At 41.2% G+C, this 15,806-nt stretch overlaps 1 protein-coding gene across 1 annotated transcript; it reads right to left on the reverse strand.

Moving 5' to 3' along the window:
* Nucleotides 1–221: 221 nt before the first annotated feature.
* Nucleotides 222–11,270, reverse strand: draxina (dorsal inhibitory axon guidance protein a; the record flags this gene model as incomplete). Its single annotated transcript, XM_080026929.1, has 6 exons — nucleotides 222–1,109; nucleotides 4,321–4,410; nucleotides 4,687–4,779; nucleotides 5,338–5,455; nucleotides 9,556–9,770; nucleotides 10,763–11,270. The coding sequence occupies 6 exons, from the start codon at nucleotides 11,268–11,270 to the stop codon at nucleotides 997–999; spliced, it is 1,137 nt and encodes a 378-aa protein (XP_079883055.1). The 3' UTR covers nucleotides 222–996.
* Nucleotides 11,271–15,806: the final 4,536 nt, after the last annotated feature.

Below are 15,806 nucleotides of genomic sequence, written 5' to 3' on the forward strand. Positions count from 1 at the left end.
AAATATATCAAGTTTACACCACAAAAGATTTGCTGTAGCCAGTGTTTAATCATGAAACAAAACAAGACAGAAACCACAATATATAGACAAACATGTTGAAGTACAGTATAAATAAAACATATATTAAAACATGTCAAAAGAATGTCAAACAAGCATCTTTTATGTCGCTCTAACGGTTAAGTACATTTGAAGAGAAGTGGTGTCAATTTAACAAAATACTTGTTGGCAATTCAAACACATTCATATTTACAGAACAGGACAGCAGACTGGCATCAGAAACAAATAGTTAATGGCATTTTCTTTGCAATTGTTTGGTGAACCAGATGAGCAGAGTGCCAGAAACCAAAACGTCCCATTAGAGACTCCAAACGCAATGATTCATTATTAAAAATGACTTGTAAACATTGTTTGACTAATTGGGATTGAGACAATCAAATGCAGGAAAACGCTCAGAGTCTCCAAAACTCACAAAATCTGCTTTTGCTTTAAAATTGGACCAAATCAACATCAATGAAAGATGTGGTAAATATTAACACATGCACTATGCGATGTTGACAGATTTCACTTGGACAGGTGCTGCCAGCCAAGGGAATCTTTCATACCAATTTAAAAACTAATTAAAAAAACTATAAATTGGTCATCGACTGAGACTGTACTTGTGTGTTTTCTTTAATAACATGTATTTATGCTTCTGTAGTGATGCTGAAGTGACTGAAACTGAATTATGTATTGATTTTTAGCTCCTGAACTGAAACTAAGTTTAAAGATGATCATTTGCTGGATTAAAAGGTGTGGTGCATCCCACAATGCAACATTCAAACAGCATATCCAATTACATCACCCGTTATTCTGCTTCACATTGTGGAATCAGCTTGAAAAAACAGAATTCCGTCATCTTTCAGCACCTCTGTCAGTCAGCAGTGTCATGTGATGTCTTAGCTGTACTATCTACTCTGTCATAGTGTCATTTCTTCTGCTCTTCCTCCTCCATGTTCCTCAGATAGTGATGAAGCCTCCTTGGTCACTGCTGACCGACTCCGGCACCACGCAGCGACCCCTCCTCCTCGTGACACGCCGCTTCCGGTGGAATTTGGCATAACAACGAAACCCTGAAAGATTAAAAATCACATGTTATCAAAGGTATAGTAAAATCAGATGAACTGCAAGGATTTAGATGTACAAGAGAAACATCTTTACACTAGGATTAGTCTGGCATGACCACTTCCGCCAGCGTCTATTCGCTTGCGTCGAAAAGCTACGCAGCCCCCGGTTGCTGGCTTTCCCCTATTGTGATCCCCCTCAAATTCGGAAACAATTCGCTCAGTCAACCCGTGTGCTTATGTGCAGCGCTCTCTCTCTCACACACACACACACAGGGTGTGAGAAGTCACATTACTGTAGACAGATATAAAGTGTGGCGATACTTCGGGATAATAATATTGGCGGCGGCGGTCCGGGATGCATCCTAGCTTAGCCTAGCTGTCCAACTTCATTGTACAACTACCCCCGGGCAGAAATACCCTCATAAACTCTGGAAAATGAAGCGTGGGGGTTTGAATTGAGCACCGGACCTTATAACCAGCTAGATTAAGATCCGCCGTTCCCTTTCTTTGGTGAATTAGGGACTATGCAGCGATGTTTTAGCGACGGGGAAAGATTCCAACGGCTTCCACTATCACCTAGCAACTCTTACGGCTACTTGCTGCAGTTGGTGTAGCGCTCACAACGTCAAAACCCTGTTCTGCCTGTAAACAGACGGACTACGGCTCTGACTACAGCGATAGGAGGTGGTGACATAAGTTCTCGAATGCTAAAAATTCTACTCGACCGCCGTAGCCGTCCTCTCAACCGCCGATGATAATGTTACCAGAGATAACACTACGTGGGTGGCTAGTTAACTCCGGTTAAGTTATCCCGTGAGCTCCTCGGGGGCTAAAGTGTATGGTGTCTTGACATGCTGGTTAGAAAGCAACACACTATGTATATTCCTTTTGTCTTTAATAGTTTTTGTGTGGCGTTTGCGGGTTTAGCCATTTCTCTGACAGTCTCTGGACGTAAAGACGTTCCATCAAAATAAGTCCCCCCCCGGCACTATTTTGCAGGACACCGCTGCTGCTTCCCGGGGTTAGCCCCGCCCTAGATGATTGTGATTGGTTTAAACAAATACAAACAGGCTAGCCCAGTTTCCCCGGTTTCCCCACCCGAATAGACGGCTCTAAACAGAGTGCTTCCAGACCCTACTACTTGCTGTAGTTTGGTCTGGCTTTGCGAGACTACACTAGGATCATCTATACATCTGCATCTGCAGAAATGAATAATTTAAGAATCAACTCACCAAACCCATAGATGGCATTTAACCATTTTTATAATTTAAAACTTACCCTGCAGTGTTATCCCCACATGAATAATTGTGCTTTTTTTAAATCAAAACTAATTTACTCCAAAATCATAATTTATTATTACTGGAAAGTTTTCTGTTTACCACTATGTCAATCTGCCACTAATTATGGCCACTCCAGGGACTCATACTGTAAGACTTTTAAATTCTTAATAAGAAACAGTGAGACTTTGGGAAATGGCTAAATTGCACATGAAAGGACAAGCTGCTGCTGGAAAATTATAAAGATACTAAAAGTGTCACACAGTGGAGTATGGCATTATAACTAAATGTATAATTTTGGGATTTATGTTTATTTAATGTCTGGTGGAGAGTTAGATGAGAATATCACTCATGGGGAGAACTTCTAGATGCGGGAATGGAGAAGCTGTGTATCTCTGAGCTCCACCACACAATTCTTAAATTGCCAAATGTATTCTACTTTACCGTTTAACCATTTCGAAACAAACAAGTAAGTACTGCAGGAACAAACTGTGCCCACCATGATGACTACCACCAGGCAATCCTCAAGAAAACCTGATCAACCTGACGCTCCTTCAGCTAGCATCGACAAGGCCACTTTAACTAACATGCTAACGGAGCTGTGTGCGGACCCACTGTCCGGCCCAAATTTGCTTTCTGTTTGGTTTGAAAGTAAACTGGCAGAAATCGACACAAAATAAGGCGGAATGCAGACGACTGACTGACCACGAGCAGCGCATCTCTGCCCTGTAATTCAGGATGGACCAGCTAGAGACCCTGGAGTCAACTATAACCACATAAGCCAGCGACAATGTCAAGTTAAAGGCATAACTCACCGATATGGAGGGAAGAAGCAGGCACTGTAAACTTTGTCTCTTGAGAGTGCCTGAATCAATTGAGGGCCCCCAACCAACTGTGTTCTTTTCAAAACTCCTTCCACAAATTCCAGACGAAAGACCATCCGTGCAGCCCGAAGGATGCAATCCAGCTCAAGTACAAGGACAGCCCAGTTTACAAATATCAAGATGGGGTCATCCCAATGTTCCCAGGGCTAAATGTTACCAAGGCTCAATGTTCCCAGGTTTATATTGCACCAAATAGGATGTTCCTGAAATTGGCGATTAGATTCAGGCATCACAGCTGGGTGGTTAGGGTAAGGGTAATGGGACTGGGACCAGGAGAGGTTAAAATGGGAGTGAGACCGACACACACACATACAGACATACTGCCCTGACATATTACCCCATTGAGTCTGGGAACATTGAGCTCCCTATGAAGATTACTGTCCCGAAGTCACGGAGCAGCGCGCTGAGTACAAAGAGCTATTTCAGCAGCTATTCCTTCATGATCTCAAGCCTTCACTGCTGTTCCCTGCATGGCTGTCAATCACTACAGAAAGACGGACGTAGACAACGTCTTTCATTAGAAAAAGAAGCCCACCGGTTTCTGACCACATAGGCTACCGGAGCCGCAAAATCAGATAACTGAGGACTGATCCACGATAACGTCGCTGTCAACTGTTGCAGCCAGGCTACGCACATTGGCATCAGGCTGCTGGTTCTAATGGGCTAGCACCATGCTAACGCTGCCCCACTTGAACTATGATGGACTGTTTCGGTAAGAAGAGAATATCACTCATGTCAGTAGCCTAGCCTATATGTAAAAAAACAAAGTCAAGTACCTTAGCTTGGCACAAAGACTGGAAACGGGGGGAACATCTATGCTAGCCTGTCCAAAGGTGACAAAATCCATCTACCAGCATCTCTAAAGCTCAATGATTATATCTTGTTGCGTAATCCAAACAAAATCGTCAATTTGTTTGTTTTCCGGTGTGTAAGAACCTTTTCTTGGCTGCGGCCAGTAACTTCCTGGAGTGTCCAGAAAGTGAGTAGGCATCTTGTTATACTTTACTGTTAAACTTGTGAAACATCATACAATAGTGCAGTGGAAAGTTGACTTACCTTCCTCACACATGCAGTCATCGTAGCATTTGTTGTTAAGGCCCCGGTTGTGAGCTTTACACTCATGTTGTCTCAGGTCACAACAAGAACCTTTAGAAGAACAAGCATATTACATTCAAATACTATGGGACATTATTGTGTCAAGTACATAAACCTTTCTTTCTCTACACAACTGAATGGCAAATTGTACAAAAGTTCCTATTGTTCTTATGTCGTATAAAAGAAAGATTTACAGAAGTGGCATTATTTGATCTTTTGTTGTTTGTAAGAAAAGTAGTAGGGTAAATTGTGATTTAGATCTTTTGTCTTTTGGAGCATCACAAAGTTGTGTTTGGGACCAGAGCGACATTCATTATGCAAACTCACCTGGGAGACAGTCCAGGTGGTGGTCACATGGCTCGATGGCATCAGCATCTGCAGTCAGATTTCCGCTGCTGAGGTTCTTACTCCGCCTCTTGTCTGCAGTAGGAAATTGAAATAAACAGAAACACCTGAAGATCCTGAAGTTTGATCCTGAAGGTGTCCCATCAAAACCTATACCTCAACCAAAAACTCTGATAGATTCATCAGTAAATCATTATCTTATTTTATGGTAAAGCCATTTATATTTGTATGAGGCCATGGTAAAATAAATTCATTCATTGCATGAGTTATCTGTGAAAAGTTAAATATATTTAATGTTCATTGTTTAGCAGGGAGCAATGATCTTGTGTCAGAAATGGAGAGCAATTAAGACTTAAAAAGTCGAACTGGTAACTGTATACAAAGCTCTGGTGCCCAGATGATGTACCCTAATCACTTTGGTGATCCTTGAACTTTAACTTCAGCTTAATCTTAGTTTTTTTATAAACATATCTCATTAACTGTTGGCTGGGTTGAAGTGAAAGTTGGTGAAGTCACTTACGGGCCACTGAGAACCCAGGGGTTTAAACGCTCCCTGGTTCGGTTCAACCGTACACCAGACTGGTGTGAACGCAACCTTAAATAACGGCACAATGGTAGTTCCAGGACATTAACCTTTCTTCCTGGAAGACGGCCAGGCGTCAGGTTTCATGTCCTCGTAGTCTGTCCAATCAAAGAGCGCCATGTCCAGCGTCGGCATCACTTCTCCTTGTCCTTTTCCTCTTCCTGACCTCTGAAACAGGAAATATACCTTGTTTATGTTATATAACTATAACACCTTACATACTATATCATATATTCAATCTACATTGCAGTCGCAACATTTGCATAATAGCTTAATATAAGAATCCACAAAGCAGAGCTCAAACATGCTGATCTGCAGATCTGTTAAGACCAAATCCCATCCTAAATTAGTTACAGCATGCTGTGTAAGTCCTGCCTCCATGGTAATGTTTGAAACACTGACTTTATTCAATTATCCAAATACATTGTGATCAAAATATGAGGTGTGTATTCAAAACTACATCCTACATTTTGCACGATCCATTATGTAAGTCGCTGTACAGAAAACACTGAAGAGATCAACTCTGTCTCCACAGATGAACTAAACCACAGCAGCAGATGACGATAGTTGGATTTGTTGACTGTGTTTTCCATCTGTATTTCTGATGTACACTTTCTTTGTGTTCTTAATGAAACACATCAGACTCATGTTGAGACGAGTGGCAGTATTGGTTCATTGATTCATAAAATGCCCACACAGACACAACAGAGATAGCAGGAGAGCTTTCAAAACTAATCGATTTGTAACAGAGTACATGACTGTTCACAGTGCAGAGGAATACAAATACTGTATGTATCATATCATTTGTATTGGTAATACAAATGAATTATAGAGACGTATAGATTGAAACACACGGTTCATTACACACAACCACAGGCTTTATTTCCATCTAGCGTGGAAAACATACAACTAATGCAGCGTATATTAGTAATCATCAGAACTGGGTGGACATTTTTTATTTCTCTACTCTACGTAATTTAATATTAAGAAATTCGAACATATGCAATGTTTAAGTTACATCAACCACTCATTTTCTTAGATGCCTCATAGCATTTAAAGGGTAAGGTACAAGTATTCTCACGTTCACATACCTTCAAAAGTAAGTTGTTTACAAACTTTCTGAAGGTACTTTAATATAGATACCCATTAAGCAATATACTGTATGCAGTTGCTTTGGGTCCCTGGTCTGTAGGGGAATCCTAGAATATATATTTCATAACAAATATTGATGGTGCAAACCAAATTATGCTATTTGGAGGGCAGGTCCTTGTCTTGTGCATTAGCAGTAGTGTTTGTGCTGAAAAAAAGGATTGTCAAAAGATTAGCGAAGAGAGGATCCTGAGAGGATAAACCCTTTTATTTTTTACTGAAAGCATGTCATTGTGCACTACACTAAGGAAAACAGTATCCGTAAGAAAAGCAAAAGTAGGCTGTTCTCTCTATCTAACACTTTCATAGAGTGGTGAATTGAACATTGCAGTCTAAGGCTGATATTTCCAGCTTAAGAACTTGTTGTTGTTTAAATATATTGCATAAGGATCACACAGACCTTAAGTGATATGACGAAGCACATTAATGCATTGTTTACATGTTCAATGTTTCAATATACAGTTTTTCTTGTGTGTAGTTTTCCATGATGGAAATTAATTTCCATTAAATGGAAAAATAAAAACATAATGAACATTCTTTAGCTACCTAAAGCGTTAGAGTCAATAGTTGGATAACTTTGGACCGATCCATCATTTCATATAAAGACATGAGTGTGTGTCATAAATTCAAAGATTGGCTTAACCAGACTTCAATAAAATAATGTAATTCAGATGAGGGCTCAATGATGTTGCTACGAAACAAAACTTTGTGGTGGATTGCTCGGCCATAACTTTCTGCATGACAAAAACCGATTAAATGTTACCACTGTAATTTTCCTCACACAGATAAAAGAAAACTAAAGAGTTTGGCGGAATAATTAATTCCGCAGGACTTTAAAATGCCTCTTGAGGAATATTTGGTCCCTGAAAAACATCCATCAAAATGTAAGAATCCACCTCTTCATGGAAACAGATCCATACTTGTTTCCTTCCACCCTCAGGAAATAAGTCAATATGGAAATATCAGTTAGATTAAATGCAGGGCGCTTGCACCGGTGCTCGGGTGCTCATTAAACCATCAACAGGAGATCGAACATTAATTAAGAAGCCTTACCGCTTGCTCGTGCCACTGAACCTAGGTTCAGGAAAAGCTATTTGTTTTTCCTTCTGTGGTCCAATCATTTTCGATTGCTCTCACTGATTCCTGGACTCTCAGACATCTTGCAAACATAATTCAAAGCCAGATATCAAACATAGAGACTGGCCAGCATCAAAGTCAGGCAGAGCCACCATGATCTCTTTTAAAACCTCTAGCAGGTGCTGAACATGTGAATGCAATGAACATAAGAAACATTTTTGTAAGTAAAATAAGTCACTGGTTGCTTTATAATTTCTTAACGAGGAGCCTTTAACTGTGGAACTGGGGGCGGGGGGGGGGGGTTACTTTAACCATGACCACAATCATTCTTCTATCCTAAATAAATAAGAGAGGTATAATTAAGAATAATAAGAAAGGTTTAGTTCTTAAGTTAACAACAAAACCTGTAATTGTAGAGTTGGTGGATCAGAAAAATGTGTAGGAATATTTTTTGTAATAGTTATGCCATTTGAAAGGGTGTCTGTGTCATTTTGCAAACACCAGATAAGAAAACACCGTAAGGGTTGTATTGGAAGGCAGTGACATACCATCTGCTTCATCATTTAAGGTGGAGGACTAATGGTGCTGGTCGGACCATGAAAGAAGCCATAATATAACCGAACATGAATGGCTTTTTAGCTGTGCTACTGAATCATGGTTCGTGCGAAATTGGCAAAACTACAAGTGGACAGGACATTTGACAAGGTAGAACCCAAAACAAAACACACTAAACTCAAAATGAAACTTTTTGTTTCTTCAAAAAAACTCAACAGTATTACTGTTTAAGTTTATCTAAATCAGGTCATATACTGTTTATTCTCAATAACAGTCTTTGAGAGTATTTGACTATTGCGTTTTTCTAATGCTTCAGTTCAAAACATACAAAAGCATATACTATAATACAGTTGGTTTTAGTAGCTGAACCTGTTATAGTGCTGGAAGAGGCCACATGGTGATTAGCATTGTTGTAGTACTCAAAATCGGTCTTGGTCTCTAGACAACCTTTTGAATGTCTTGTCTCAAATGCAACTACTTACACCAATAATAATACTCATTTCTAATCTGATTTTTTTGTTCAGGCTGTCACCACACAGCAATATTCTTACACTGTTGTGGTCCTGGTCTTGATTTGATCTTGATACACCCTGGTTTTGGCGAAAACTCGGCTTTGAATGATACGGTCTTGACTACAACAAAAGTGATATATAATTACAATGAAAGAATTCTTTCATTAAAAATTAGATTTTGTTTTTCCCAGCATCATCTATACCGTGTTGGCTCCTCGACAAAACAACTGTCAATCAAACGTCAAGCGTTGGTGATCCTGTTACTATGCCAGATATTTCCCATGGATGCCCCACAAGCTGTTGGGTGTTTGTAACAGCAGCTGTGGCCAATGTAACAGCTTCCATAGAGTGGGCACTGCCTCCATTCTATTGGCATCAAGTACCGATTTGTCTTAAGGAGTCTCATTTCTAACAGTTCCAAGATGAAAGGAGGATTGGGAAAACATGTGTGATCTTTTCTTGCTGTTCGATCTGTTTATGTATACTCTCAAAGCGTCAGGCTGCGTGAATGTGACAGGTGGTGAGGGGTGCCCCACGCACTCCTGCAGGGTTTTGAGTGAATATGCCCACAGTCGGACACATATAAAAGACTCTCCGTGTTCACATACATTTTGTCCTGCCATAGTTTATAATAAAGTAACAGTAAGGTAGTTATTAAAATGTGGTTAACTGTGTGATTTGGATCCCAGAGGCATAGTTTTAATATACAGAACGACACCTATATTTATCATGCACACTGTGACCACGAGCCAGTGAGTTTCGCCTCCTGGAGGATATTTTTCACACGCAGCAAATTCAGGGTTCACACTTTAGACAGCGTCATTTCCAACATGAGCTATGAGGTTTGGAATAACGGCAGTAATGGGGGCCACTTTTTCGCTCCACTTCCCCCACACACCTGGCAACACAGCAAGGCAACAACAGGAGCGCAGACCCTTTCAGAAAGCAGTCGGGTTTTCCTCAGGGTTACTGTACCTGGGGTTTGGTGGAGGCCGGGGGCAGCGTTGGGGGATGCTCGCCCATCACCGTGGTAACCATGGAAAAGCCCGAGCCAAAGGCGGCGCCGATGGGGGAGGGGGGTTCACTGGGCGGTGTCATGCTGAGGGAGGGGGAGGAGGAGATGGAGGGAGGATCCTCAAACACATCTCTGTCCCTGTACGCAGAACTCAGCTCAGGCTCAGGAAGAAAGCCTGGACAGACAAGAAGAGAAAACAATGAAAAACAATACCAAGGGGCGCCCTTAGCTCAGTTGGTAGGGCGTCCCCCCCATGGGCCTCGGCCAGCAGCGGACCCGGGTTTGATTCCAGCCCGCGGTCGTTCTCTGCATGTCACTCCCCTCTCTGCCCCATTTCAACTCTGTCTCTACACTATCAATAAAAGCATAAAAATGCCAAAATAATATCTTAAAAAAAAAAAAAAACAATACCGTGACACGACTACAAAATGAACGAGTCGCTAACAAACTACGTGGAACCAGTTTGCTCTCATTTTTTGTTGATACAAATATATCTAATGAAACCAAACCTTATCAAAAGAGTTGAGAAGTAGGGTAGGGGTATGTCCAGACAATTCATTGTATGGAGGATCTGTTACTCCTAAATGCTTTTGATTGTATCAAATGATCTTTCTCAGCCGATAGACTTTGCATGGTTTTCAAATGTGAAATCTTAAATACAATGACAAATGGGCAAACTTCATGTGCTGAGAAAGTGTGTGTGTGATTGTGCTGTCAACCGTTTTCATATGGTATATTTAATGGTAGAAAATATGCTAAATTAAAACTCTTCACCATGATGCCTTTGAATTATCTTGAGTCACCATGCAAGACATAGTCTATAAAAGGCTGTTGAAATGTAATTTTACCTACAATTTCATTCACCTCCACTGTATTGGAGTTGAGGCGTAAATCTAAAAGGCAGTACCCCAAACATTGCTAGATGACGTAACTGCGTGTTACAATGTTTTTTGTGAGTGGGCTGAACTAACCTTTTAGATTATACCTGAACTTTGAATCATTGTTGTTTTACAATAAACAGCACGCAAGAATAAGACATCACTTGGCTGTAATTCAGTGTGTCAAGGATCTCTTTGTTGATTGTCAAACAGTGTAAAGCAGTTTTGGATCATTTGTCAGAAAGAATATCTACTGTATGTTCTTTATCTTCTGCATCTGTTGACTCACCTTTTCCATGCCGTGCCTTGTCACGCCGACTCCCTTGTCTCCTGGGCTCAAAATGGTGTCCATGCCCGTTCCCGTGTCCATGCCCCCGTCCTTTACGCGTCCCCAGCAGGTCGTTTTCCCTGGCCTGGGACGGACTCTTCATACTCATTCGGCCTCTGTCTCTGTCCCTGTCCCTGTCCCTGCCCGGACCCATCTCCAGTCTCACCGGGCTCAGACTCTCCAGGCCTGTCCCGTCGTCCTCAGGCCTGGCCAGCAGGGGGTGCAGGGGCCTATTGTGGGAGAGAAGGCCAGCTCCAGCTTTGGCAGCGCGGCCCCCCTGGCCCCTGTGCCCTCCCCCGCGCTCCCTACTGCTGTAGCGGTGGCCCTGTAGAGGGTGCTGTAGGGTGTTGCCGCCACCTGTCGAGGTCTGTCTCCTCTTGCCGTGAGGAGGGGCCCCGGACTCAGCACTGTGAGACAGGGCCAAAGTGGTGAACAGGAAGGCCAGGTGAAGACTCCAGGAGAGAGCCATTGTCTGTAAAAGCACAGCGCCACCTGCCAGTAGGAGGAAATACATTTCAATACTTTAAATTGCACACATTCACTGACACTGAAACTTGGGCTTTCCACGTTGTAACTGGTCATTTATTCGTACGAAATAATTTGGCAAGCTTCTTCTGACTAAACTTCTTTTGAAGGATTATATGTAGAACATTTAGTTTAAGTTGAAATAATTAGTCAAATGATTGAGTCCACCAATTAAAAAATGTGCTAAAAAATATTCAATAAAAATATATCTATTTAGGAAATTAGACAACAAGCAATGAAACATGTATACAAATCCCAAAGCGATCATTTCAGACATTAGGCTGTAGATTTTAAATGGACCTTTCTTAATGATTCATTCATCTTTTGAAAATGAATTACTTTCATACAGCATTATCTACTTCTAAGTCATCGAGACATATAATGAGTGGATCTGCACACCTATAGTTTCACCCCAACAAAACCAAATATACAGTACATCCCTGCAAGATTATTGCTACCTAAGACTAAACAACATATTTAGCAAAGCGCCAATTATTTGGGACATAATGAACATAAGTGTGAATCAAGTGGAAAGGTAGACGCATAGCAAAATAGTCTCTGTAAACGGATGCATACATTTCCTTTTGGGCAAATATAAGTCGCTTAAATAAGTGTAACGTCCCTCGTTCAACTTTTGCTCCTCCAGCATTAAATGCAGAAGCCTCTTTCTGAAACATGGTAAGTCCTGAAGTTGTGTGATGTGTCTTGTGTCCTGCTGTGTTCATTCTGCCGTCACCCATGCTACACATCGACACAACATCGCTCTTAGCTTAAAAGGGCCCATTTATCTGGATTTTCTGGGGTTGAGGAGGTGGTAAAGAAATGGACAGAACATTGCTTCCTTTTTAGAAAAGGATTCCCAGCATTCATTCCTGTACCTTCATGCCTTACTGAATATGAGGTACGGCACTGCACACATCTTTCATCACTGAACATTCAGTGTTCTCCAGGGCCCTTCAACCGTCCCTTTCATTCCGAAAGTCAAAACATCTGTGAGCTGTGACTGAATTGTAATATGAAGTTCTGCATTAAGGTCTGGCACCTCGTCCAAACATGGAAGCCAGAAAGGGAGAATATTTCGGTAATATTTATATTTGAAAATAGTTTTTTTCAGTGTCACAATGTAAAAATGTCTGCAACATATAACACCCTCAAATAATAAACCTATATGCATGAACTTATATGCACTCTACTTTTATACAGAATTTAGTAAAAGAAAATTGTAAATTAAAAAACTATTGACCTAAAGGGTCTTTATTAAATACAATAAAGCTAAAACTATTCCACAGAATATTTGATATTACGTTATCAGGATTTAAACATGTCACATAACCCTAAAAGGGTTTGACTCCACCAACCCTATTTGGCCCTCAAACCAGACACTAGGTGAATAAATGATGGGGTACCTAAAAAGAGTTTGGTAACTGGAAGATGAGTGGGTATTCATTTTAAGGGACTTGCACAGAAATTCACACAGATCTTAAACCCTTTTGTGTGTGCCATCTTTAATTCTCAATAGCTTTCATAAAGGCAGTATCGTTTTAGATTGAACACTAACACCGGTTCTTCTTGTGTCAGGTTGTGGTGTTTTTTTCTAAATATGCTTGTTTTGTAAAAAATACGCAGAGACAATCCATCGACACAGACACACACACACAAAATGTCATTATGGTGCTATGGCAAGCGTCTCCTTTGTGTTAAAAGACAAACGGCGATGCAGCGCAAACAGAAAATCAATGAGGGAGAAGTATTGAGCTGCTGGTGATGGTTTGTGTGAGTGTGTGTGTGTGTGTGTGTGTGTGTGTGTGTGTGTGTGTGTGTGTGTGTGTGTGTGTGTGTGTGTGTGTGTGTGTGTGTGTGTGTGTGTGTGTGTGTGTTGGGGTGTGTGTGTGTGTGTGTGTGTGTGTGTGTGTGTGTGTGTGTGTGTGTGTGTGTGTGTGTGTGTGTGTGTGTGTCGGAGAGGTGGAGTTAGGGGGGTTGATAAAGTCTCTGCTTTTTCATCACACTGACACACACCAATTTTAAAACACAAGCCCTTGGGTTTACAGTGGGTGATTTAGTCGTTTCTAGAAAAAATAAATAAAAAAACGGGGCAGAGGCGCACCAATTTTGTGTGTGTGCCTGCTTGTGTGTGCTTGGTGGAGGAAAGGGATGCTGGTGATGTCAGGACAAAATGTAGCGTCCCAGGGGGAATTTCGGAGGCAGACTGCATAGGCTGGCCTCTGGGAGTTAGAGCAGCTGTGCAGTTTGCAGACAAGAGTGTGAAGCTGGCTGCTGAGGTGAGACCTTTATCTCCAAACAGGCCTTCACTGTCAGGGGGGAAGGCAATCGGCCGTGTCATGCACAAAAGTATTTAGCCAGGATTATATGCTCTGTCAGTGTCGAGTGGCCAAAAGGGTGATTTAGGAAAGAACGCATCCAAACTGAAGTGAGGGGTGGGGATGTGTAAATGGAGTTGACTTAGGGATCACAGCACATGACTCTTCCATAAATTAAAGGAACAGTGACATTGTGGGTAATACGTGTAAATCTTTGCTCTATGAGAGTTACAGTAGATGAGAAGATTGATACGACGCTCATGGTACAGTTAACGTGATGCTACACCCGGCAGCTAGTTAGCTCAGCAAAACGACTGAGAACAAGGCGATACATCTAGCCTGTCTTTGTCCAACTAGCACCTCTACAGCTTATATCTTCTTTCTTTTATCTCTACCAAAACCAAAGGGTAAAAGGTGTTTTACAGACTCACACAACATGCCAGTATGCTCCCTGTTTACTCTATGAGGAGGACTATCATACAGTCAAAGAGCTACAAAAACCATCAATGTGTTGTTCTCTAGCATAACCTGAAAGAGATACTCCCACACATAACCCACTTTAAAACCACAATATAGGCTACCTGGTTCCAATGTTTTAAGTATTTGTGCTAAGCTTAGCTAAGATAACCAACTCCAGCCTCATATTTACTATACAGACATGAGAGTGGTATCGTTCTTTCCATCCAACCCTCGCCAAGAAAGCCTTTGTCTCAAAAATATTTAACTAGTACTCACAAACTTTTTTTTGCATTGGGAATCAAAAGAAGAAAAGGCAGATGCTTCAATTTCTTGAGTGTACCTGTATCTCCTTAAACATCAAAATATTTGCAGAGTAGACTAAACTGAGGTGGAGATAATAGAAAAAACTAAGGAGCAGCAAAATACCACGACCTTTGAAAAAAAAAAATCCAGACATGAAAGAGAGATGTGATGCCTCCATAGAAAGAGAAGCAAGGCACCATGCGTCAACCCCATAGAGTCTTCTTGAATAGACCTGTCATTAGAAAAAGAAGGCAGGCGGTGAAGGAGGAGGACCAAGTATCTCAGCACAGCAGTGCCCTGTTTTCCTCCCTCACACTTTCATGTGCTGCTAACAGGTGGTCCTTTGAGAAGACACAGCATGGGGATGATAATGGAGCACGCTGGGTGGCATTTCGGATTTTAAGCACAGTCTCTTGTGTGTGATAAACAACCTCCGCGAACAACACAGTGTCCTGCCAGAGTCTGTATTATACATGGCTGCGCGTTGTAGGCAGGGCACAGCAGGGTGAGCATCTGCTACCGAGGCGATAGGAGGCCAAACAAGTGGCCTGGAACTGACAAATTTCATTCCTTAATAAGATAATCAACATTCAAACGGTGACAGGCACAGTCTGGACAAAATAGAAACAAATTATGCTTTAAGACTTTAAGGATAACTGTTGGAATAAAGAACTCAAGCTTGATCAAGGCCCTGAAAAATGAGCGTTGGGTTCAACATTAACATAATATTTTCGGCGAAAGTTAGAGGTTAGAAGGTTTGGTTATATCTGTCTGCACTTTCATCTAAAGTCTTCTTTTGAAGTCGGCTGGAAGAACGTCACTTAAGGAAAGCCACACAGTCCTGAAGAAGCAGACATGTTCAGATGTAAATGTCTGACTTCAGAAGGATTCATTTATTATAATTGCAACGTTTGAGGACTGGACCATGCAAATCACCCTGAGGAGGAGTGATATACAGTATACTGTAAAGTATACTTTAGGTGAAAGTCCCATCCAATTGTAATACTTTCCACATAATGACAAAGAAAATGAATCTGTTTGAGCTGAACCCAAGACTGAATATCACCCAACAAAATAAGGCTCTACACACCTTCATCTGGATTTGAAAAGAAAATATAAATTCCACTTGACTACATATTTGATCAACAATTAATTTACGTAAACAAATAGAAAAAAAATACAAAGTGATATACCTCTTTGCATCTGCCTTTCACATCACCCAGTTTCTTCCCTGAATAACTGTTCATACATTTATAGCATCACAAATAATTGAGTAACTTTGAGACCAATGAATGGTCCTGACAGCCAACCCAAGTCAATGGAACAAGTGGTAATAATATAGTGTACCAAAATAATATAAAACACTATGCAATATAAAATAAGCGTGTGGTTGTCATTGC

The sequence above is a fragment of the Ammodytes marinus genome (genome assembly GCF_949987685.1).
Source record: "Ammodytes marinus genome assembly, chromosome: 4".
In the NCBI taxonomy this organism is placed as follows: domain Eukaryota; kingdom Metazoa; phylum Chordata; class Actinopteri; order Uranoscopiformes; family Ammodytidae; genus Ammodytes; species Ammodytes marinus.